We start from the raw sequence: 24,537 nt of genomic DNA on the forward strand, positions 1-24,537 counted from the left end.
ACCAACCACGCAGTCTGATAGTTTATATATCAATGATGAAATCTTAACATTGCAACACATGCCAATACGGCCGGGTTAACTTATAAAGTGACATTTTAAAATTCCCGCCACACTTCCGGTTGAAAAACTCCTTTGGATATGATTTATGCGCGTGACGTCACAAAAGCAACGGAAGTGCATGGTTGGACCCCATCGGACCCGATAGAAAAGCCTCTTGTTTTCTTCGACAAAATTCCACAGTATTCTGGACATCTGTGTTGGTGAATCTTTTGCAATTTGTTTAATGAATAATGGAGGCTGCAAAGAAGAACGTTGTAGGTGGGATCGATCGGTGTCTTAGCGGCTAAGTACAATACTGTAATATCTGTGATATTTGCATTAGTGTACTGTGTCTTTAAGGGTTTGGGGAACACGCATGCGCGAGTGAGTTGGCGGAGAACTTGAGTGTGTGTGAGCGTGAGTTTTGGCTAACAGCAGCTCGTGTATGTGTGTGCGTTACTTTTTGAATTACAACCAGTTACCGCTTGTTAATAAAGCGATTGAGCAGCGCATCCTCGTCTGTGTGACTCCTTCTCCACTGCGGGGCATTACAATACTTACAGCAACACAACAAGAACTACTTACCCTGACGCCTAGCCGATGCTTGCCGCCAAACCCACGGATGAAGTCCTTCGTCGCGCCGTTGATTGCTGGAACGCAGGTGAGCACGGCTGTTGATGGGAAGATGAGGGCTGGCTGGCGTAGGTGGAGCGCTAATGTTTGATCATAGTTCTGTGAGGTCCGGTTGCTAAGTTGCTAAACTAGCCTTAGCGTCGTTAGCAACAGCATAGTTAAGCCTTACCAGGCTGAGAATTATTAACAGTGTAGTTACATGTACATGGTTTAATATTATTGTTGGTCTTCTGTCTATCCTTCCAGTCAGGGGTTTATTTATTTTGTTTCTATCTTCATTTGAGAACGACGCTAGCACGTTAGCTCAGTAGCTAAGTGTGTCACCGATGTATTGTCTTGGAGATAAAAGTCACTTTAAATGTCCATTTCGCGTGCTCGACTCTCATTTTCAAGAGCATATAGTATCCGAGGTGGTTTAAAATACAATCCGTCATCCACAATAGAAAAAGGAGAGAGTACATAGCTCTGTGCGGTCCGGTTGCTAAGTTGCTAAGTTAGCTTCAATGGCGTCGTTAGCGCAGCATTGTTAACCTTCGCCAGCCTGGAAAGCATTAACCGTGTATTTACATGTCCACGGTTTAATAGTATTGTTGATTTTCTATCTATCCTTCCAGTCAGGGGTTTATTTTTTTTGTTTCTATATGCAGTTAAAGCACGATGCTATCACGTTAGCTCGTAGCTAAAGCATTTCGCCGATGTATTGTCGTGGAGATAAAAGGCATTGAATGTCCATTTCGCGTTCTCGACTCTCATTTTCAAGAGGATATAGTATCCGAGGTGGTTTAAAATACAAATCCGTGATCCACAATAGAAAAAGGAGAGTGTGGAATCCAATGAGCCAGCTTGTACCTAAGTTACGGTCAGAGCGAAAAAAGATACGTCCATCACTGCCTCTCAAGTCCTTCACTGTAACGTTCCTCATCTACGAATCTTTCATCCTCGCTCAAATTAATGGGGTAATCGTCACTTTCTCGGTCCGAATCTCTCTCGCTCCATTGTAAACAATGGGGAATTGTGAGGAATACTAGCTCCTGTGACGTCACGCTACTTCCGGTACAGGCAAGGCTTTTCGGTCCTGCTCAACACCAACATCTATTTAATAATACCACCTTAACATTTGACAACCAAACAATTAAACAAGGCGACTCGGTAAAGAATCTGGGTATTATCTTCGACCCAACTCTCTCGTTTGAGTCACACATTAAGAGTGTTACTAAAACGGCCTTCTTTCATCTCCGTAATATCGCTAAAATTCGTTCCATTTTGTCCACAAGCGATGCTGAGATCATTATCCATGCGTTCGTTACATCTCGTCTCGATTACTGTAACGTATTATTTTCGGGCCTCCCTATGTCTAGCATTAAAAGATTACAGATGGTACAAAATGCGGCTGCTAGACTTTTGACAAAAACAAGAAAGTTTGATCATATTACGCCTATACTGGCTCACTTGCACTGGCTTCCTGTGCACCTAAGATGCGACTTTAAGGTTTTACTACTTACGTATAAAATACTACACGGTCAAGCTCCTGCCTATCTTGACGATTGTATTGTACCATATGTCCCGGCAAGAAATCTGCGTTCAAAGAACTCCGGCTTATTAGTGATTCCCAGAGCCCAAAAAAAGTCTGCGGGCTATAGAGCGTTTTCTATTCGGGCTCCAATACTATGGAATGCCCTCCCGGTAACAGTTAGAGATGCTACCTCAGTAGAAGCATTTAAGTCTCATCTTAAAACTCATTTGTATACTCTAGCCTTTAAATAGACTCCCTTTTTAGACCAGTTGATCTGCCGTTTCTTTTCTTTTCTTTTCTACTCTGCTCCGGGGTGGACCGCTAGCCTGTCCATCAGATGGGGACATCTCTACGCTGCTGACCCGTCTCCACTCGGGATGGTTCCCGCTGGCCCCACCATGGACTGGACTTTCGCTGATGTGTTGGACTTTCACAATATTATATCAGACCCACTCGACACCGAGGATGTCGTTGTGGCTTGTACAGCCCTTTGAGACACTAGTGATTTAGGGCTATATAAATAAACATTGATTGATTGATTGATTGATCAGCGAGCAAAAGTTGCGAACTTTATCGTCGATTTTCTCTACTAAATCCTTTCAGCAAAAATATGGCAATATCGCGAAATGATCAAGTATGACCCATAGAATGGATCTGCTATTCCTGTTTAAATAAAAAAAAATCATTTCAGTAGGCCTTTAAAGCATGTGGGTGCCATTTTGATATTTTTCATTTTCAAACCATAACAAAATATATGGATTTTTTTTTCATTTTACCTTTAGGGGTCCCGGGGACCATAAAGGGTCTCAGTCATTAAAATGTTAAAAATAAGTCAGATTATTATTGTTTTTTAATTATTTAATGCTTACAGTAAATCTCTATATCAACTTCAAGTTGATATAAAGTAATACAAATTTAAAAAATTTTGTTTATTGCTTTTCTGTCAAAAACAACTTAGTTTTTTTTATAGTAAAACTGAAATATGCAGTATTTAGTAATTAGAGCTCTAAAAGATCAATAATGCTGTACACCATTGATTTTAATTATTTCATATTTTTGAGTAATCACAGTGAAAAGATAAATAAAAAATCACTAAATATATTTGGGATCCAAAAGGTGCCCCCCTCCTAAAGTGATACATTTTTATTAGGTTTTTCTTTTACTTTCAACACTTAAGTTACGAGATCAACTTCAGATATATCTGTCGATTTTATGCTGGAACTATTTTTTTGTTTGTTTTATGCGCTTTTGTCAAAGAAAACTTTGATGTTTTTATATGGCTACTACACAATATATGCAATATTTACCACATAAAACATTTTAAAGGGAAATATTTGAAGTAATTGGAGCCCTGAAAATAATTCATTATAACATGGATTTTTTGTCATTAGTTTTTTTTTTTTGAGCAATGGCAAAAAAAAGATAAATAAAGAAAGACAAAATTTAAAAAAACAGCCTGCATGGCAGCTTTTGTGTCAACATTGCAACTTTTTCTCGTTAGATTTCACCTCATTCCACTTTTTTTAATGTTTTTTTTTATTTTTACAATAGTATTTCCAGAATGTGTGGCCGGTAAACAATTAGCTGCGGGCCGCAAATGGCCCCCGGGCCGCACTTTGGACACCCCTGGTATAGGCGATATATATAAACTCTCGGTTACACTTATATATATTTTTTTATTTTAATCTCATTTGTATTGTGTCTTATTTTTCAAGGTCTGGTTGGTATGAGCATTGTATTTAATTCGATGTATTTTATATTCCTATGTAATTGTTTAACTTGCTATAAAATATTGAATAGTATTGTGTTGAAACGAGGACGTTTCTTTTTGTAGGAGGGGAGGTATGTAGCGTATTTTTATGGGCTTGCCTCTTTGTGATGTTAAGTTCCTGTTGTACAGTATATGCCTTGAGCTCTTATTTTGAAGGGGCTAAGAACGGAAGTGGTGACACGTTGTTGTGGAGCGGAGGTTTTGAAAGAAAGGTAATATAGTGGTCCTCTGGAGTTTGTTATTTTGTAGTTTTGTACAGTATAGGCGACATAAGTAAACCCTCGGTTACACAAGCATGCATCACTATAGCTCTTGTCTCAAAGTAGGTGTACTAGGGGAGACCGGATGCAATGGACGTCGAGTGGGTCTGACATAATATTGTGAAAGTCCAGTCCATAGTGGATCGAACATAATAGTGAGAGTCTGGTCCATGGTGGATCCAACATAATAGTGAGAGTCCAGTCCATAGTCGATCTAACATAATAGTGAGAGTCCAGTCCATAGTGGATCGAACATAATAGTGAGAGTCTGGTCCATGGTGGATCCAACATAATAGTGAGAGTCCAGTCCATAGTCGATCTAACATAATAGTGAGAGTCCAGTCCATAGTGGATCCAACATAATAGTGAGAGTCCGGTCCATAGTGGATCTAACATAATAGTGAAAGTCCAGTCCATAGTCGATCTAACATAATAGTGAGAGTCCAGTCCATAGTGGATCGAACATAATAGTGAGAGTCCGGTTCATAGTGGATCCAACATAATAGTGAGAGTCCAGTCCATAGTGGATCTAACATAATAGTGAGAGTCCAGTCCATAGTGGATCCAACATAATAGTGAGAGTCCAGTCCATAGTGGTTCTAACATAATAGTGAAAGTCCAGTCCATAGTGGATCGAACATAATAGTGAGAGTCCAGTCCATAGTGGATCTAACATAATAGTGAAAGTCCGGTCCATAGTGGATCCAACATAATAGTGAGAGTCCGGTCCATAGTGGATCTAACATAATAGTGAGAGTCCGGTCCATAGTGGATCGAACATAATAGTGAGAGTCCGGTCCATAGTGGATCCAACATAATAGTGAGAGTCCGGTCCATAGTGGATCGAACATAATAGTGAGAGTCCGGTCCATAGTGGATCTAGCATAATAGTGAGAGTCCGGTCCATAGTGGATCGAACATAATAGTGAGAGTCCGGTCCATAGTGGATCGAACATAATAGTGAGAGTCCGGTCCATAGTGGATCTAACATAATAGTGAGAGTCCGGTCCATAGTGGATCTAACATAATAGTGAGAGTCCGGTCCATAGTGGATCCAACATAATAGTGAGAGTCCAGTCCATAGTGGATCTAACATAATAGTGAGAGTCCAGTCCATAGTGGATCTAACATAATAGTGAGAGTCCAGTCCATAGTGGATCTAACATAATAGTGAAAGTCCAGTCCATAGTGGATCGAACATAATAGTGAGAGTCCAGTCCATAGTGGATCTAACATAATAGTGAGAGCCCAGTCCATAGTGGATCGAACATAACAGTGAGAGTCCAGTCCATAGTGGATCTAACATAATAGTGAAAGTCCAGTCCATAGTGGATCGAACATAATAGTGAGAGTCCGGTCCATAGTGGATCTAACATAATAGTGAGAGTCCGGTCCATAGTGGATCGAACATAATAGTGAGAGTCCGGTCCATAGTGGATCCAACATAATAGTGAGAGTCCGGTCCATAGTGGATCCAACATAATAGTGAGAGTCCGGTCCATAGTGGATCGAACATAAGAGTGAGAGTCCGGTCCATAGTGGATCTAACATAATAGTGAGAGTCCGGTCCATAGTGGATCGAACATAATAGTGAGAGTCCGGTCCATAGTGGATCTAACATAATAGTGAGAGTCCGGTCCATAGTGGATCTAACATAATAGTGAGAGTCCGGTCCATAGTGGATCCAACATAATAGTGAGAGTCCAGTCCATAGTGGATCTAACATAATAGTGAGAGTCCAGTCCATAGTGGATCTAACATAATAGTGAGAGTCCAGTCCATAGTGGATCTAACATAATAGTGAAAGTCCAGTCCATAGTGGATCGAACATAATAGTGAGAGTCCAGTCCATAGTGGATCTAACATAATAGTGAGAGCCCAGTCCATAGTGGATCGAACATAATAGTGAGAGTCCAGTCCATAGTGGGGCCAGCAGGAGACCATCCCGAGCGGAGACGGGTCAGCAGCGCAGAGATGTCCCCAACCGATGCACAGGCTAGCGGTCCACCCCGGGTCCCGACTCTGGACAGCCAGCACTTCATCCATGGCTACCGGACCTGTGTTCCCTCCCCTCCACAAGGGAGAGGGGGGCTGAGGAGAGAAGAAAAGAGACGGCAGATCAACTGGTCTAAAAAGGGGGTCTATTTAAAGGCTAGAGTATACAAATGAGTTTTAAGATGGGACTTAAATGCTTCTACTGAGGTAGCATCTCTAACTGTTACCGGGAGGGCATTCCAGAGTACTGGAGCCCGAATAGAAAACGCTCTATAGCCCGCAGACTTTTTTGGGCTCTGGGAATCCCTAATAAGCCGGAGTTCTTTGAACGCAGATTTCTTGCCGGGACATATGGTAGAATACAATCAGCAAGAGGATGTTTTTTGCTGTTTTCCTGTGTGTAGTGTTTTAGTCCTTGTCTTGCGCTCCTATTTTGGTGGCTTTTTCTCTTTTTTTGGTATTTTCATGTCTTCCTTTGAGCGATATTTCCCGCATCTACTTTTTTTTTTAGCAATCAAGAATATTTTAGTTGTTTTTATCCTTCTTTGTGGGGACATTGTTGATTGTCATGTCACGTTCGGATGTACATTCCGGACGCCGTCTTTGCTCCACAGTAAGTCTTTGCTGTCGTCCAGCATTCTGGTTTTGTTTACTTTGTGGCCAGTTCAGTTATAGTTTCGTTCTGCATAGCCTTCCCTAAGCTTCAATGCCTTTTCTTAGGGGCACTCACCTTTTGTTTATTTTTGGTTTAAGCATTAGACACCTTTTTACCTGCACGCTGCCTCCCGCTGTTTCCGACATCTACAAAGCAATTAGCTACCGGCTGCCACCTACTGATATGGAAGAGTATTACACGGTTACTCTCAAGAACAACACTTAATTTGCAGACTATAATTACTGGTTTACAAAAAATATTTTTAACCCAAATAGGTGAAATTAGATAATCTCCCACGGCACACCAGACTGTATCTCGCGGCACACTAGAGGTTAAAAAAAAATGGTCTAAAAGAGCAACAAAACCGTCATTTTGAATATCCCGCTCCAAAAAGTCTTCTGCTTTTTCCGTGCGTTCGGGATATAATGACGTCACGGAAATACGCAAACACGGGAACATTGATTGACTGATTGATTGAAACTTTTATTAGTAGATTGCACAGTATAGTACATATTCCGTACAATTGACCACTAAATGGTAACACCCGAATAAGTTTTTCAACTTGTTTATCACGTTAATCAATTCATGGTAACAAAATGTGCCGTTTATCATTCGGAACCTTTGACGTATATCAGCAACCAATCATTTCAAACAGGAACATTCGCGAACAAAACGAAAATAGCAAACGTCTTATTGTACCAATTTGTAAGACTGGAGACAAACACCGGTTTACAAACGACAATTTCACAATTTTCTAAAATGATTTAAAAAAAATTCAACATCAGATTGGACGAATTCATGAATAAAAATTAAAACTCACAGATCTATTCAAAGCTTTTCATTTGGCCCGCCGAACATCACCCAAATAAGCTCACCTTGTAATGAGGTGGCGACTTGTCCAGGGTGTACCCCGCCTTCCGCCCGAATGCAGCTGAGATAGGCTCCAGCACCCCCTGCAACCCCAAAAGGGACAAGTGGTAGTAAATGGATGGATGGAAGGATGGAAACCATTAAAACTATGGTTGATCATGGACGCAGTACTCCCGCCACACCACAGGGGGCAACAGCCAGGCATGTGTGTCACAATGAAGCAGCAGCGGGGTGAGTAGAAGAACCCTGTAAAAAAAAAAAAAAAAATCAGTCATTGTTTCCTGGCGGACCTTTTAAGCGACGGACACATTGATCCAGACAAGCAGCAACAATGGTACAAATCCCAGCGGGATAATCAGATTAAATAAATGTTGCCCATGTACACATGGCTACGATGGTGAAGAGAGCTCAAAAACGTATGTATCACTTATGATACGTTTGGTACTATAGGGCTAAGCCATAACAATCTTTAAAAAAAGCCTGCGAGTAGTTTTTAATTTGTGTGTTTCATCGGGTCGGAATGCTTATTTATCTTTTCTCAAATACAAATGAATGTCTATTCTTTATTTCGAGGTATTTGTAAGATTCTCTCTTTCTCTGTTTATATTAAACCAGCATTATATTTTTGTGAATTACAAAATCATATATTTGATAGTATATATCTGTATCATGAATCAATTTAAGTGGACCCCGACTTAAACAAGTTAAAAAACTTATTCGGGTGTTACCATTTAGTGGTCAATTGTACGGAATATGTATTTCACTGTGCAACCTACTAATAAAAGTTTCAATCAACCAATCAATCAGGAAGAGCGAATAGTTATGACGTCATTGCGCAGGTTAGTTTCAGCCACCAGGTGTCAGTGTTGGTCCTCCAGTGTGACGTGACCGAAACGTGGCTGTCAATCATAAAAGTTCGGCTCATGTTCTCTCTCTCTCTCTCTCTCCTGTCCAAATGATAAAGTGCCGACGTGTGCAAGTGACGTCACGGATAGAGAGAGATAGAAGAGGGGGTGTAGACCTTGTGGACTTTCCTATCACTCTGGAGGCTTCAACACCCAGTTCAGGTAGGTGTGATGATGCTGCTGCGGCTTGTTGTTGTTCAGTGTGTTTGCGAGAGGCAACATGGGTGTGAACGCTGCAGCGTGACGGGACAGTGTTGGTAGGGTCGGACTCGAAACTTTCTAGAAGGGGAGGTAAGTCAAATGTGGAGATGACCCTTGGTTTTTGTCCTCGAACTCGGCACTTTTGGGACATTTGACTTGTTGCATGTAGATTTGAAAAGACACCTCCTGCATAAGGTGTGCACGGGCCATCTGTGTGTGTGTGTGTGTGTGTGTGTGTGTGTGTGTGTGTGTGTGTGTGTGTGTGTGTGTGTGTGTGTGTGTGCAAGTGTGTGTTTGTGTGTGTGTGGGGGCAACCTAAGCCGGCCAGGCTTGACACGGCTGCAAGTAGCTGACTTGTCAAGCTAAAATTAAGCCCCGCATGATTTGGAATGTTACACTTGGGCGGTAAGACGTGGACTAAGGTGACAAATCTGCTGCAGCAACAAAGCGGCCGTAAGAAATGCCCTCAGAATCGTTCTAGAACTTCTCACACATTTTACTTGACTCTTCTACGACAAGTTGACGTAAAAGTATTTGGACAAAGCTCTGGTTGAATCAATGCGAGGTTGGATTAGTTAAAGTACCACTGATACTCACACACACACACACACACACAGTAGGTGTGGTGAAATTATCCTCTGCATTTGACCCATCCCCTTGTTACACCCCCTGGGAGGTGAGGTGAGGGGAGCAGTGAGCAGCAGCTCACGCAGTCGTTCACAAAAGTATTTGGACACAGCTCTGGTTGAGTCAATGCGAGGTTGGATTAGTTAAAGTTAAAAGTTACACACATACTCGGTGTGGTGAAATTATCCTCTGCATTTGACCCATCTCCTTGTTCCACCCCCTGGGAGGTGAGGGGAGCAGTGAGCAACAGCTCACGCTGTAGTTCGCAAAAGTATTTGGGCACAGCTATGGTTGAGTCAATGCGAGGTTGGGTTAGTTAAAGTTAAAGTACCACTGATAGTCACACACCCACTAAGTGTGATGAAATTATCCTCTGCATTTGACCCATCCCCTTGTTGCACCTCCTGGGAGGTGAGGGGAGCAGTGAGCAGCAGCTCATGCTGTAGTTCGCAAAAGTATTTGGGCACAGCTATGGTTGAGTCAATGCGAGGTTGGGTTAGTTAAAGTTAAAAGTACCACTGATAGGTGTGGTGAAATTACCCTCTGCATTTGACCCATCCCCTTGTTCCACCCCCTGGGAGGTGAGGGGAGCAGTGAGCTGCAGCGCTGGCCACGCTCGGGAATCATTTTGGTGATTTAACCCCCAATTCCAACCCTTGATGCTGAGTGCCAAGCAGGGAGGTAATGGGTCCTTTAGTTGTTTTTAGTTGTCCTTTTAAGTCTATCTTCTTCATTTGCCGGAACAAGTTTTGCTTGGGTGAAGCTGGGTGAAGGCACGCTCGGAGGAGTTTGGTGTGGAAGAAACCCAGCATTAGTCCCACAGATACTCTGCGAAACCCGAATCGGTTGATTTAGCTGCAAAGACATTTGCTATGTTGCGATCGCTCTAATTCACGCAGATTCAACAGAATTATTTGCCCAAGGCCCACAACTTCCCCATACATTTTGGACAAAAAAAACATCATTTTCGCCAATCAAGTTTGTCTCTAAGCGGCGCTTAAGAAATTATGTTTGTTTCTTGTAATAATAATAATAATAATAATAATAATAATAATGAATTACATTTGTAAAAATCTCAAAGTGCTACAAAGTATAAAAAAAAGAAAAGAAAAGGTAAAAAATAAAAATAGAAAGTTAGAATATATAATAGAAAATTAAAATAGAAATAAAAACATGAAAAACACTGGATAAACACTAGATAAAACGCGCTAGATAAAACAGGTAGGCAAGCAGTGCATTTAAAAACAAGAAGGCAGAGAAATTAGATAAAAGCTGTGCTAAAAAGGTGGGTTTTTAGTCCCTTCTTAAAATGTGTGGATGTGGGATCTGAACCGAGAATGTCGTTGTGGCTTGTGCAGCCCTTTGAGACACTTGTGATGTAGGGCTATATAAATAAACATTGATTGATTGACTAAAACGGACGACCGACTGTGGTGCTCTAAGATGGTCGGGGAGAGCGTTCCGTTTGTGTAGACAAAGCAGGTACAAGAACTCTTTTTTTTTTTTTTATTACATCAGAATCAGAATCAGGAATAATTTAATAATCCCTGAGGGGAAATTTAGATTTTCAGCACAATCCCATTCAAGAGCAGACAAACATTACAGGGAGACAGACCAGGATCGCTGACGGGTCTGCCAACTTCCGGCGCCCCTTACAAAAAAGGTGAGAAACAGGTAAACACTGTGAGGAAAATATTCAGTCCAAGCCTGGGCCCCTGGAGAGGGTGTCCAGACTGAGGCCAAGGGAAAAAAACCTCATAGCCATAGCAAGAGGGAAACATCAAAGAACATTAAAGACATTAGAAGAGCAGTGTTGATGCAACCAGCCACTTCTACACACAGCCACAAAAGTAAAACAACAAAAACAAAAAAATACATAAACACTGTGGTGGTCTGTGCGGTGTTCCACGCCATCGTCTGCTGGGGTGGGTGGAGCATGGCCAGAGACAGGAGCAGACCCAACAAAGTAACCAAGAGCGCCGACTACTACCATCCTACTGTTATTATCTACAGTGCTAAGCCTTCCAAGTAATGTAATATACAGTACAGGCCAAAAGTGTGGACACAACTTCTCATTTCAATGCATTTTCCTTAATTTCATGACTATTTACTTTGTCACTGAAGGCATCAAAACTATGACATATGTGAAGTGAAAACCATTTCAGGTGACTACCTCAACGAGAGAATGCCAAGAGTGTGCGAAAAAGTAATCAGAGCAAAGGGTGGCTATTTTGAAGAAACTAGAATATAAAACATGTTTTCAGTTATTTCACCTTTTTTTTTTGTTAAATACATAACTCCACATGTGTTCATTCGTAGTTTTGATGCCTTCAGTGACAATCTACAACAGGGGTCCCCAGACTTTTGACTCGGGGGGCCGCATTGGGTTAAAACATTTTGGCCGGGGCCGGGTTGTGTGTATATATATATATATATATATATATATATATATATATATATATATATATATATATATATATTAGGGCTGCAACAACTAATCGATTAAAATCGATTATTAAAATAGTTGCCGATTAATTTAGTCATCGATTCGTTGGATCTATGCTATGCGCAGAGTTTTTTTTACATTTTTTTAATTTAAAAAAAATTTTAATTTTTTTTTTTTTACTAAACCTTTATTTATAAACTGCAACATTTACAAACAGCTGAGAAACAATAATCAAAATAAGTATGGTGCCAGTATGCTGTTTTTTTCCAATAAAATACTGGATAGGATAGAAATGTAGTTTGTCTCTTTTATCCGATTATTAATCGATTAATCGAAGTAATAATCGACAGATTAATCGATTATCAAATTAATCGTTAGTTGCAGCCCTAATATAAATATATATATATATATATATATATATATATATATATATATATATATATATATATATATATATATATATACATATATACATATATATATATATATATATATATATATATATATATATATATATATGTATATATATATATATATATATATGTATATATACATATATATATATATATATATATATGTATATATATATATACATATATATATATATATACATATATATATATATGTATATATATATATATATGTATATGTATATATATATATATATATATATATATATATATATATATATATATATATATATATATATATATATATATATATATATATATATATATATACAAACCCCGTTTCCATATGAGTTGGGAAATTGTGTTAGATGTAAATATAAACGGAATACAATGATTTGCAAATCCTTTTCAACCCATATTCAATTGAATGCACTACATATACAAGATATTTGATGTTCAAACTGATAAACTTTTTTTTTTTTTTTGCAAATAATAATTAACTTAGAATTTCATGGCTGCAACACGTGCCAAAGTAGTTGGGAAAGGGCATGTTCACCATTGTGTTACATGGCCTTTCCTTTTAACAACACTCAGTAAACGTTTGGGAACTGAGGAGACACATTTTTTAAGCTTCTCAGGTAGAATTATTTCCCATTCTTGCTTGATGTACAGCTTAAGTTGTAATAAACTATGTTTCTTACAAATATTATCCCCTAAGGACGAGCTAAACATGCTACACTACACATCAAGCTTGAGCGCCTGAATGTGAACAAGGTGGGCAAATTGATACAAATGTTGTCCGTAACGATACCAAGTAGTATAGTATCAGGTTGATGCAAGTGTTAGATTTATATTTTTACTATTAAAAAAAACATTTTTCATTTTTGTTGTAAACTCGGGAAATACGTCCCTGGATAAAGGAGGGCTTTAGGAGTTAAAATGATTTAAATCAGAGCCAATGGTAGGTCATAATTTAAATACTAAATTCATATTGTTACACAGCCATCCTGTCTTTTCGTCTGATCACAGTTGTGATCAAAATGAGAATCACTCAACGTTCTTGAAAATGTGAAGTATCAGTATCGCTATGACCGATACTGCCCCTTTTACTACTTGGTATTGGATCGGTGGATCAATTTGTATTGTTGCCCAAAACTAATGTAAAGTATCCAAAAACCAGAAGAATAAATGTTTGTTACATTTTCACAGATGTGTAGACATGTTGCAAAAGAAAGCGGCCAGATAATAACAGTAAATTAACAAGTAGATTAATAATAGTTCTGAGAAAATAATACAACTGAAATTGATATAACCCGTTACCATATACACCAGCAGCCAAATTAGGACCCGTTCTAACCCACTTTGAATATTATTATAATTGTACACCAAATAATATATCACTATATATAACGTTATCGCCCATCCCTAATATCTAGTTTAAATAAAGATCTAGGTAGCGCATTTTACATTTGAGCGCTTTTTATCAGGCATGCTTGCTTTGTTGGCATGGTGAATTATAACATTACTTAAAGGCCTTGTCTGCTGGCCTAACATAACCAGAAATCATGATCATAATTAAAGATAAAAGTATTTTTTTATTTACTTTCCCTAAATATCTAAAAGTATTCATATTCTCTTCATGTCATATTATGCTCCTCCCAGTGCTGTTGTTTTTAGCATAGTTTTTTTTATCCAATCAGTAGTCAGCTGTCTTATGTTGCCATGCTGTACCAAATCTACCCGGGGCCGTCTACGCGCTGTAAGTAAACGGGCACGTACAGTTCAGTGTTTCCCATAAACTGCCAAGATACCTGTGGCGGTAGGGGCGTGGCCATGGGCGTGGTCACCATGACATCATCGAATAATTTGCATAATTTACTACAATGATATGATTTTCTCTAAAAAGGCTCAAAAAATGTATACTTACTAATTAATAATAACAGTTTTGTTTTAAACGTCCATCCATCCATTTTACAATATAATTACAACACTTTATGTACATATTTATATACAGATTTGAACAATAAGTTATTCACTAAATATATTTATTAATTGTGGTTGTGGTTCTTACAAAAAATATATCTTATAAAATATAAAAGCTAAAATGTCTCTTAAAGCTCTGCCCCTTTAATTAGTGCATACTAAATAATTTAACTTTAGCCTACTACTACAACCATATTATTTACCAGCAACATAAAGTGAAACAGAGGCAGAGGTGTCCTGCCACAGTCAGTAACAAATAAACAGAAAACAGTAGTGGTCAAATACAAATAAGGCAACAAGAGAAGTATCCTACACTTCTCTTTTGTAAAGTAAATCTGAACAGCCTATATGGGCATCTACATCAACTATATGATTTGCCTGAGAAGCTGGACAGGACAAAAAAATATATATATATTTATTTTTTATTTATTTATTTGTGGCGGACGTAATTCTTTCGTGGCGGGCCGCCACAAATAAATGAATGTGTGGGAAACACTGCAGTTGATAGACAATTGCGATAGCCAATCAGATCACGAGTTGTTGTCAGTAAGGCCTTCTAGCTGGCCTAAGGTTGAACGTGACGTTTACGCGTCCTGTGATTGGATACTCGCTGGTTTGAGCCGCGGCGGTGCTATGCAGATCAGCAGAACCACACCATTAGCGGATGAATTTGCGAACACATACAGTTGATAGACAGTTGCGATAGCCAAGCAGATCACAGGTTGTTGACAGTAGCATATCTAGGAAGCCTGTGATTGGATACTCACCTGTCATTCCAAAGTGAGTATCCATTCCCAGGTTGCAATTTAGCGGGAAGTGTTGACCCACAAAGAAGGAGGTGGCAGATATATATTTGCAAGGCCATTTTCAAGAAGGATATTTAAAGAGAAACTACATCTTGTGAGACGATGTCGGCGATGAACTGGGGAAATGCCCGCCATTTCCACTCGAATCAACCGACTACGAGGGGTACCGCTGGCTTATACGGCGTCGAATGGGTTCTAAAAATTGTGAGTTCAAATATTTTATTTTTTTCACGTTTAATATGTTTTTTGCAATTTGAATTTTGACAGTACCACATACGATGTTTTATTGATGTTTAAATGCGCCAGAAAATAACCCGTTTCGCACACTGTTGAGGTGGTTCAATGGTCAGTAGTGCGTAAATGTGTTTCTGTATAGTATTTCTCCAGCAATGGTCATGTGGTGACATAAATGATGGTATTTTGAGAGGTAATCAATAAAGTCGGACACCACTGAAATGCCTAGATGGGAAGCCTACTGCTTAAAGGTTCCGGCTTAGTCCAATCTGAGTTATGCTTGTTTTCCCGCCAAGTCTGCAACTTGGACGTGATGTCACATGCAACAAAGGTATCGAAACAATATTTTTGTTTCATCTGACCACAGAACTTTTCCTCCAGAAGGTCTTATCTTTGTCCATGTGATGTCAGATGAAACAAATATTGAGCTGTTTGGCCACAATACCCAGCAATATGTTTGGAGGAGAAAAGGTGAGGTCTTTAATCCCAGGAACACCATGCCTACCGTCAAGCATGGTGGTGGTAGTATTATGCTCTGGGCCTGTTTTGCTGCCGATGGAACTGGTGCTTTACATAGAGTAAATGGGACAATGAAAAAGGAGGATTATCTCCACATTTTTCCGGACAACCTAAAATCATCAGGCCGGAGGTTGGGTCTTGGGCGCAGTTGGGTGTTCCAACAGGACAATGACCCCAAACACACGTCAAACGTGGTAAAGGAATGGCTAAATCAGGCTAGAATTAAGGTTTTAGAATGGCTTTCCCAAAGTCCTGACTTAAACGTGTGGACTATGCTGAAGAAACAAGTCCATGTCGGAAAACCATCAAATTTAGCTGAACTGCACCAATTTTGTCAAGAGGAGTGGTCAAAAAATTCAAGCAGAAGCTTGTGGATGGCTACCAAAAGTGCCTTATTGCAGTGAAACTTGCCAAGGGACATGTAAGCAAATATTAACATTGCTGTATGTATACTTTTGACCCAGCAGATTTGCTCACATTTTCAGTAGACCCATAATAAATTCATAAAAGAACCAAACTTCATGAATGTTTTTGGTGACCAACAAGTATGTGCTCCAATCACTCTATCACAAAAAATAAGAGAAATGATTGAAAACTCAAGACAGCCATGACATTATGTTCTTTACAAGTGTATGTCAACTTTTGACCACGACTGTATCAACAGGTGTGGACACTTCAATAAAATACTCAACTTTTGTTCTAGTTGAGGGAGCAGGTTCTCCCTAAAGCGGGGCCACGCTCACTTCCTGTTAATGCAACTGAGCGTTGATGTTTTATGAAGATGTTCGGTCCAATGTCCGCATCTCTGAAGTCAGCAGGGCAACGCCGTAGCTTGTTCTGGTTTTAGGGGGGGTCATGACCTCGCCGCTCTCGACTGTTGGTCGTGATGAAGAGCGACAGTCCTCTTCAGGAGGCGTGGAAATGTTTGTATGGATGATAAATGAGAGAGAGAGTGCTATTCTTAGCGTCTACGGGCTAAGCTAACGGTGTAGAGTTGCCCACACCTCATTTTCTCTCCCCTGGTATAGTCTGCCTCGCCTTGGTCGCGTGACGTCATGTGACACGTATGTTATTACGTGTAAAGATGCTCATGTTGGTCTCTGGCAGAGCCCCGCCCACCCCTGCCCAGCGGTGTGTCGCGGCGTGTGAGAGCGACCCACCCTAGCCCCACCCGAAGCTAGTCATGTCGGACCCCAGGGACATCGACGAGGACGCCATCCTCAAGGGCCTGAGTCCCGAGGAGCTGGACCAGCTGGACTATGACCTTCAGGAGATGGACCCCGAGGTACGAGGAGCGCACCATTCAACAGAGCCCACCTAACCCTTCCTCCCTCATCATATCAACATTCCCTCTAACCTCCAAGAACGCCCTGCTACCAGCTGGCTATCGGCAGCGTGACCAGACGAAGAAAGGTCCAACAGGGCCGTTTGACCGCGGCGCTCTGCAGCAGCACCTGGAGAAACAGGCCATGGAGCACCCGGACAAGGAGGAACTGGTGCCCTTCACGGGGGAGAAAAAAGGTGGGTCGGTGGGGTCTGCCGTGGTCAATGAAGGACAGGAGGCCCGCAGTCAGTCCAACAAAGTTACTCCTTGTGTGCTTCCAGGAAAAGCCTTTGTGGCCAAAAAAGCCGCAGAGATTCCGGCGCACGAGCAGGTCATCCTGGAGCCGGAGCTTGAGGAGGCGCTCAAGAACGCCACAGATGCCGAAATGTGTGACATCGCAGGTGAGACTTCTTGTTCGTATGATCCAGCTAGACATCAGTGTTCAGTCCAGTGTTGTCCTGATACCAATATTTTGGTACCGGTACCAAAATGTACTTCGATAGTTTTCTAAAAAAAAGGGGCACCACAAAAAATGTCATTATTGGCTTTATTTTAACAAAAAAAAAATATATATACATATATATATATATATATACACTACCGTTCAAAAGTTTGGGGTCCCATTGAAATGTCCTTATTTTTGAAGGAAAAGCACTGTACTTTTCAATGAAGATAACTTTAAACTAGTCTTAACTTTAAAGAAATACACTCTATACATTGCTAATGTGGTAAATGACTATTCTAGCTGCAAATGTCTGGTTTTTGGTGCAATATCTACATATGTGTATAGAGGCCCATTTCCAGCAACTATCACTCCAGTGTTCTAATGGTACAATGTGTTTGCTCATTGGCTCAGAAGGCTAATTGATGATTAGAAAACCCTTGTGCAATCATGTTCACACATCTGAAAACAGTTTAGCGCGTTACAGAAGCTACAAAACTGACCTTCCTTTGAGCAGATTGAGTTTCTGGAGCATCACATTTGTGGGGTCAATTAAACGCTCAAAATGGCCAGAAAAAGAGAACTTTCATCTGAAACTCGACAGTCTATTCTTGTTCTTAGAAATTAAGGCTATTCCACAAATATGGTTTGGGTGACCCCAAACTTTTGAACGGTAGTATATATATATATATATATATATATATATATATATATTATATATATATATATATATATATATATATATATATATATATATATATATATATATATATATATATATATATTCGATACTTTTCTGTACTTTCCTAAATAAAAGGGACCCCAAAAAAATTGCCTTATTGGCTTTATTTTAACAAAAAATCTTAGAGTACATTAAACATATGATAATTATTGCAAGTTTGTCCTTAAATAAAATAGTGAACATACGAGGCAATTTGTCTTTTATTAGTAAGTAAACAAACACAAAGGCTCTTAATTAGTCTGCTGACATATGCAGTAACATATTGTGTCATTTATCATTCTATTATTTTGTCAACATTATTAAAGACAAGTGGTAGAAGATTAATTATTAATCTACTTGTTCATTTACTGTTAATATCTGCTTACTTTCTCTTTTAACATGTTCTATCTACACTTCTGTTAAAATGTAATAATCACTTATTCTTCTGTTGTTTGGATACTTTACATTAGTTTTGGATGATACCACAAATTTGGGTATCAATCCGATATCAAGTAGTTACAGGATCATACATTGGTCATATTCGAAGTCCTCATGTGTCCAGGGACATATTTCCTGACTTTATAAACATGATATAACATTACATAACCTGCTCAGTGACCTAGTGGTTAGAGTGTCCGCCCTGAGATCGGTAGGTTGTGAGTCATACCAAAGACTATAAAAATGGGAGCCATTACCTCCCTGCTTGGCACTCAGCATCAAGGGTTGGAATTTGGGGTTAAATCACCAAAAATGATTCCCGGGCGCGGCCACCGCTGCTGCTCCCCTCACCTCCCAGGGGGTGAACAAGGGGATGGGTCAAATGCAGAGGACACATTTCCACACAGCTAGTGTGTGTGTGACTATCATTGGTACTTTAACTTTAAATATACATTTAAAAAAAACTAAAGAAGATGTTGTGATGCCAAAAAATATTGATGTAATCATTGTAGTATCGACTAGATACGCCCCTGTACTTGGTATCATTACAGTGGATGTCAGGTTTGGATCCACCAATGGCGTTTGTTTACATTGTGATGCCGGTGAGCTACGGTGTGTAGTGAAGCATGTTTAGCTATTCCTCGTCCTGCAGTGATAATGATACTTGTAAGAAACTTACTTTATTTGTCGCCATGGAGACTGCGGATGGACTTTAGCCGCTAGCTAGCTAGCCATGTCTTAAAGCCCCTCTTCCAGTGTTATAACTTCACCTTTATCGTTAGTTTTCAAGCCAAAATGCGTCCGTTTTCCCTTTACTGTCTACACACTTGTAAGTACTCCGTGATTGTGCGCTGCCGAACATGCTCCTCTGCTTGTAAACCAGCAATGACACGATGTGACAATGACGCGTACGCAGGGGACCGATACTTTTTAGAGGCGATATAGTACTGAATATGATTCATTAGTATCGTGGTACTATACTAATACCGGTATACCGTACAACCCTAGTTCAGTCACAGCGGCACTAGTGGACATTGCTTAGTGCAGGGGTCGGCAACCCGCGGCTCCGGAGCCGCATGCGGCTCTTTGACCACTCTGATGCGGCTCAGCTGCATACTTGCCGACCCTCCCGATTTTCCCAGCAGCTTACTTACGATCTCCGTGCCTCTCCTAGAAATCCCCCGAGGAAAATATTTTCAGATTTTCACCTTAACAACTGAATTAAGAGCATACCCTGATGGCTCTGCATTTATTGTCCTCTATCGTTTGTGCAAACAGCGTGCCAGACAGGTCCCATGTTGTATTGAGCTTGGACTCGTACATGTAGGAGACAGCAAGGCATACTTGGTCAACAGCCACACAGTTTACACTGACGGTTGCCGTATAAAACAACTTTAACACTGTTACGTTACAAATATGCGCCACACTGTGAACCCACACCAAAAAAGAATGACAGACACATTTCTGGAGAACCTGCGCACCGTAACACAACATAAACACAACACAACAAATACCCAGAATGCAGCCCTGACTCCTGTTCCCCCCCCGCCCCCCCCTCCGTGCGTCGATTGAGGTGGACGGGGTTTGGTGGTAGCGGAAGAGTCAGGGCTGCATGGCATTCTGGGTATTTGTTTTGTTGTGTTTATGTTGTGTTACAGTGCGGATGTTCTCCAGAAATGTGTTTGTCATTCTTTTTTAGTGTGGTGCATATTTGTAACGTAACAGTGTTAAAGTTTTTTTCTACGGCCACCGTCAGTGTAAACTGTGTGGCTGTTGACCAAGTATGCCTTGCTGTCACTGACGTGTGGAAACAGAAGCTGCATTCAACATGTGTGACCGAGCAGGTGCGCTATATTTGCAGACTGTAGAGGGTGCTAAAAGCAGTGCTATCAAGTCCTGCACCTTCAGGAGTCTCCCGGTAAAATTGGGAACGTTGGCAAGTATGACGCTGTCAATCGCCATTCATATAAACCTCGCGGGCCGCGTTAACATTATGTTGTCATAATAAGGTGCAGGCCGGGAGGTTTATATGAATGTTTGAGACCCCTGGTTAAAACATAGCACAAAGCAAAAAAAGCTTTGTATGCAGTGTTATTTCATTTTAAATGTTTGAAAAAGTTATGTGGCTCCCATTGTTTTCTTTAATTTGTGAAACTTGTCAAAATGGCTCTTTGAGTGGTAAAGGTTGCCGACCCCTGGCTTAGTGGAACCCAAAAATGTACTGACTTCTTTCATTGCTTACAGTTCTAAATGTAGTCTAAATGTTGATCTGCTGACAGCCCTAAAAGTCCTCAATGATTGTGTTTCAAATGAAGAGACGTCCTTTGTTTCACTGTTTTCTGGACCCGATGAGAACATAATGTGAGAGAGAAAAAACTGGAGCCGTGTTTCCTCTTTGTCCGCAGCCGCTCGTTAACCCTTTGTGCCAGCACGGCGGCGCTGACCCAAATAGTTCTAGTTCTCCCAGCAGCTCGGACATCCACATGGCCAGACATGCGACAGGATCCGATTCCTCAAACTCAGCAACTCAAAAATAAACGGGCCGTCCGAAAAGGGTGTATGTAGTGTGTGTGTGTGTGTGTGTGTGTGTGTGAGAAAGATAGGATATCTTTTTAAAGCAGACATACTGAGGCACCAACTAACTTATGATGCATGATTAAGAATATTTTCAGGAACCAACCTGGACCACATGCGCTAGAACGGTGATTTCGGTTTTAGATGTTGAAAGCCAACTAAAAGCTCTGCCAGGAGAGAATTGATTAATTCTGCTAAAACCCACAGAGGTTCTAAAATCCTCCTCAGGGCTGCTACTTGGTTCTGAAGGGCCAAAGCATGTTGACAGTGATCCTCACTGGACCCGCTGTTTGTCTACCTCCAAAGAGACTTGAATCTGGACCGGGTCCAAATGAGGATTAAGCGGAGTTGGCTCCTGTCAGCCTTTTGTGGTGCTTTTTGGCAAGCGGGTCCAAAGGGATGAAGAGTTGGGCGAGAGAGAGCAGTTCGACACATGTAATTACAATCTTTTTTTTATGACGTTAGCATGTTGCTACACTACACAACTAGGCTAGTTGGAGCTGTAAAGCTAGCAGGGTTATTCTCAGGGGTGAGTTGGAGGGGGGTGTTTATGGCTAAGCAGGCAGCTGTCTCACTGGTCTGCCTTTGCATGGTGGCCCCGCCCGGGGTCAGTTGGTGGGTGGGGGGCTGATGGGGTCACAGCAGTTGGTGTGTGACACAGTTTGGTGGATGGAAGGTTATTAAATGAGCCACAGTACTGCCCCCTCCTGGTGATGATGAGGCTCCTTTTTTAGGTCTGTTTACAATATTGTCCTCACTAAATACACACATTAACATCTTAAGGCCCAATCTGTTTGTTTACATACTTCTTTTTTTCTCTTTGCTATTTGGGCTTATTGGACCCTAATTAGAATAAAAACTAAGAATAATGATAAATGATAAATGGGTTATACTTGTATAGCGCTTTTCTACCTTCAAGGTACTCAAAGCGCTTTGACAGTATTTCCACATTCACCCATTCACACACACATTCACACACTGATGGCGGGAGCTGCCATGCAAGGCGCTAACCAGCAGCCATCAGGAGCAAGGGTGAAGTGTCTTGCCCAAGGACACAACGGACGTGACTAGGATGGTAGAAGGTGGAGATTGAACCCCAGTAACCAGCAACACTCTGATTGCTGGCACGGCCACTCTACCAACTTCGCCACGCCGCCCCAGAAGTGTAGGCTACTTCTCTTGTTGCCTTATTTGTATTTGACTTTATTAAATGTTTGGCAATTTTATCCAACAAAACCAGATTTCTTTTAAGTAATACAAACATTTATTAGAACTGTTTGTCTATTTTATGGAGGAATGTAGTTAAACATAAAAGTAGCACCCATCCATCCATCCATTTTCTAACGCTCTTTCCTTTTCGGGGTCGCGGGGGGTGCTGGAGCCTATCCCAGCTGCACAAGGGCGGAAGGCGGTGTACACCCTGGACAAGTCGCCACCTCATCACAGGGCCAACACAGATAGACAGACAACATTTACACTCACATTCACACACTAGGGCCAATTTAGTGTTGCCAATCAACCTATTATTATAATAATTATTATTATTATACATGCATTATTACGATATGACGATAGTATCAAAAGCTCTATCATCTGCCAAATTGATATTTATATTGTGCAATGTAATCTTCCTAAACATTTGTAAACAAATTAATTCATTAATTAGATATAAAAAATGTGTCGGAATAGAAGCAATTAAGACATGTTTTAGGTATAACGTTCCAAACAATTAATTCATTAATTAATTACTTGAATACAAATGCAGCTAAAAAAAATCTTTTTTTTTTTTTTTAACCTGTTGGTTTGAAAATTTGACTTTTTTTTTGCCTTAAAAATACCTGCAACTCATCTGAATTTCTTCTATTCAGACACAAATGTTTAGGTACAATGGTGTATAAATGTTTAGTGTATAAATAATAAATATATTTTTAGTGGCTAAATATTAGATATATACCCAATGTTATTTAAAAAGTATTGATTTTGAATCTGGAATTGATTCTGAATTGAATCGTTACCCCCAAGAATCGAATCGTGTGGTGCCCAAAGATTCACATTCCTAATAATAGATGTCTGTAGCTATTTTCGTGATGATATGTAAAACTAGTGGCAGAGGCTAATTTTTTCTAATTTTCAAGGGGGCGAAAAAGAAAGAAAAAGAATCATCTTTTTATATGATGTACTTAGTCCATAAGTAACAAACGTGTACTTCATGTTTAGTGACATGCTAATTCTTATTTTTACACTTTTTTTCCCAAATTTCATTGTATGTTATACTCTTCTGACACCACCAGATGGCAGTATACGTGTCCACATAAGGGCTATAAGACGCCAATTCAGTAGTGTACACAATTTTGGAAATAAGAGCTAAAAGGTGCTGTCCACGCATGTGGCCAACTAAGCCTTTAGAGGTTTTAAACAGTCTGTTAGAGCAGTGGTCCCCAACCACCGGTCCGTGAAGCATTTGCTACCGGGCTGGAGAGAAACATTAAATAATTTATAAAGGACTGCATTTTCTCTGACTTAACTTTGGCCTGTCCCACTAGACCCGGGGTAGGGAACCTATGGCTCTAGAGCCAGATGTGGCTCTTTTGATGACTGCATCTGGCTCTCAGATAAATCTTAGCTGACATTGCTTAACACGATAAGTAATGAATAATTCCGCTGGTAATCACGATGTTAAAAATAACGTTCAAAATATGAAACATTCTCATGCATTTTAATCCATCCATCTGTTTTCTACCGCACCTGTTCAAGAAATAACAATGTTATTAAAAACAATTAGAGACTTATTATACTCTAAAAATGTTGGTCTTACTTAAAAAAAGCACGCATTTAGTTGTCCATCCATCCATCCATCCATTTTCTACCGCTTGTCCCTTTCTGGGGTCGCTGGAACCTATCTCCGCTGCAGTCGGGCGGTAGGCGGGGTACACCCTGGACAAGTCGCCACCTCATCACAGGGCCAACACAGTATTGTGAGGCAGATGCACTAACCCCTCCACCACCGTGCTGCCCGCATTTAGTTGTATTCAGTGTTAAAAAATATTATACGGCTCTCACGGAAATACATTTGAAAATATTTGGCTTTCATGGCTCTCTCAGCCAAAAAGGTTCCCGACCCCTGCACTAGACCAGGGGTGTTTTCATGGCTGCCAATAGAGGGCTGCTTGT

At 40.4% G+C, this 24,537-nt stretch overlaps 1 protein-coding gene across 4 annotated transcripts in view; it reads left to right on the forward strand.

Annotated features, from left to right (window-relative positions):
- tmod4 (tropomodulin 4 (muscle)) overlaps positions 1 to 24,537 on the forward strand; it is a 97,170-nt gene that overhangs the window by 65,561 nt on the left and 7,072 nt on the right. Inside the window, exons 1-5 of one of the 4 annotated variants that reach the window (XM_062029722.1) lie at positions 578 to 700; positions 8,701 to 8,803; positions 16,975 to 17,152; positions 17,232 to 17,388; positions 17,473 to 17,592. In XM_062029722.1, coding sequence (XP_061885706.1) covers positions 17,051 to 17,152; positions 17,232 to 17,388; positions 17,473 to 17,592 — 379 coding nt within the window. In that variant the 5' untranslated portion in view covers positions 578 to 700; positions 8,701 to 8,803; positions 16,975 to 17,050. The other 3 variants (XM_062029721.1, XM_062029723.1, XM_062029724.1) reach the window with 3 other exon arrangements.

The sequence above is a fragment of the Entelurus aequoreus genome, linkage group LG20 (genome assembly GCF_033978785.1).
Source record: "Entelurus aequoreus isolate RoL-2023_Sb linkage group LG20, RoL_Eaeq_v1.1, whole genome shotgun sequence".
Classification (NCBI taxonomy): domain Eukaryota; kingdom Metazoa; phylum Chordata; class Actinopteri; order Syngnathiformes; family Syngnathidae; genus Entelurus; species Entelurus aequoreus.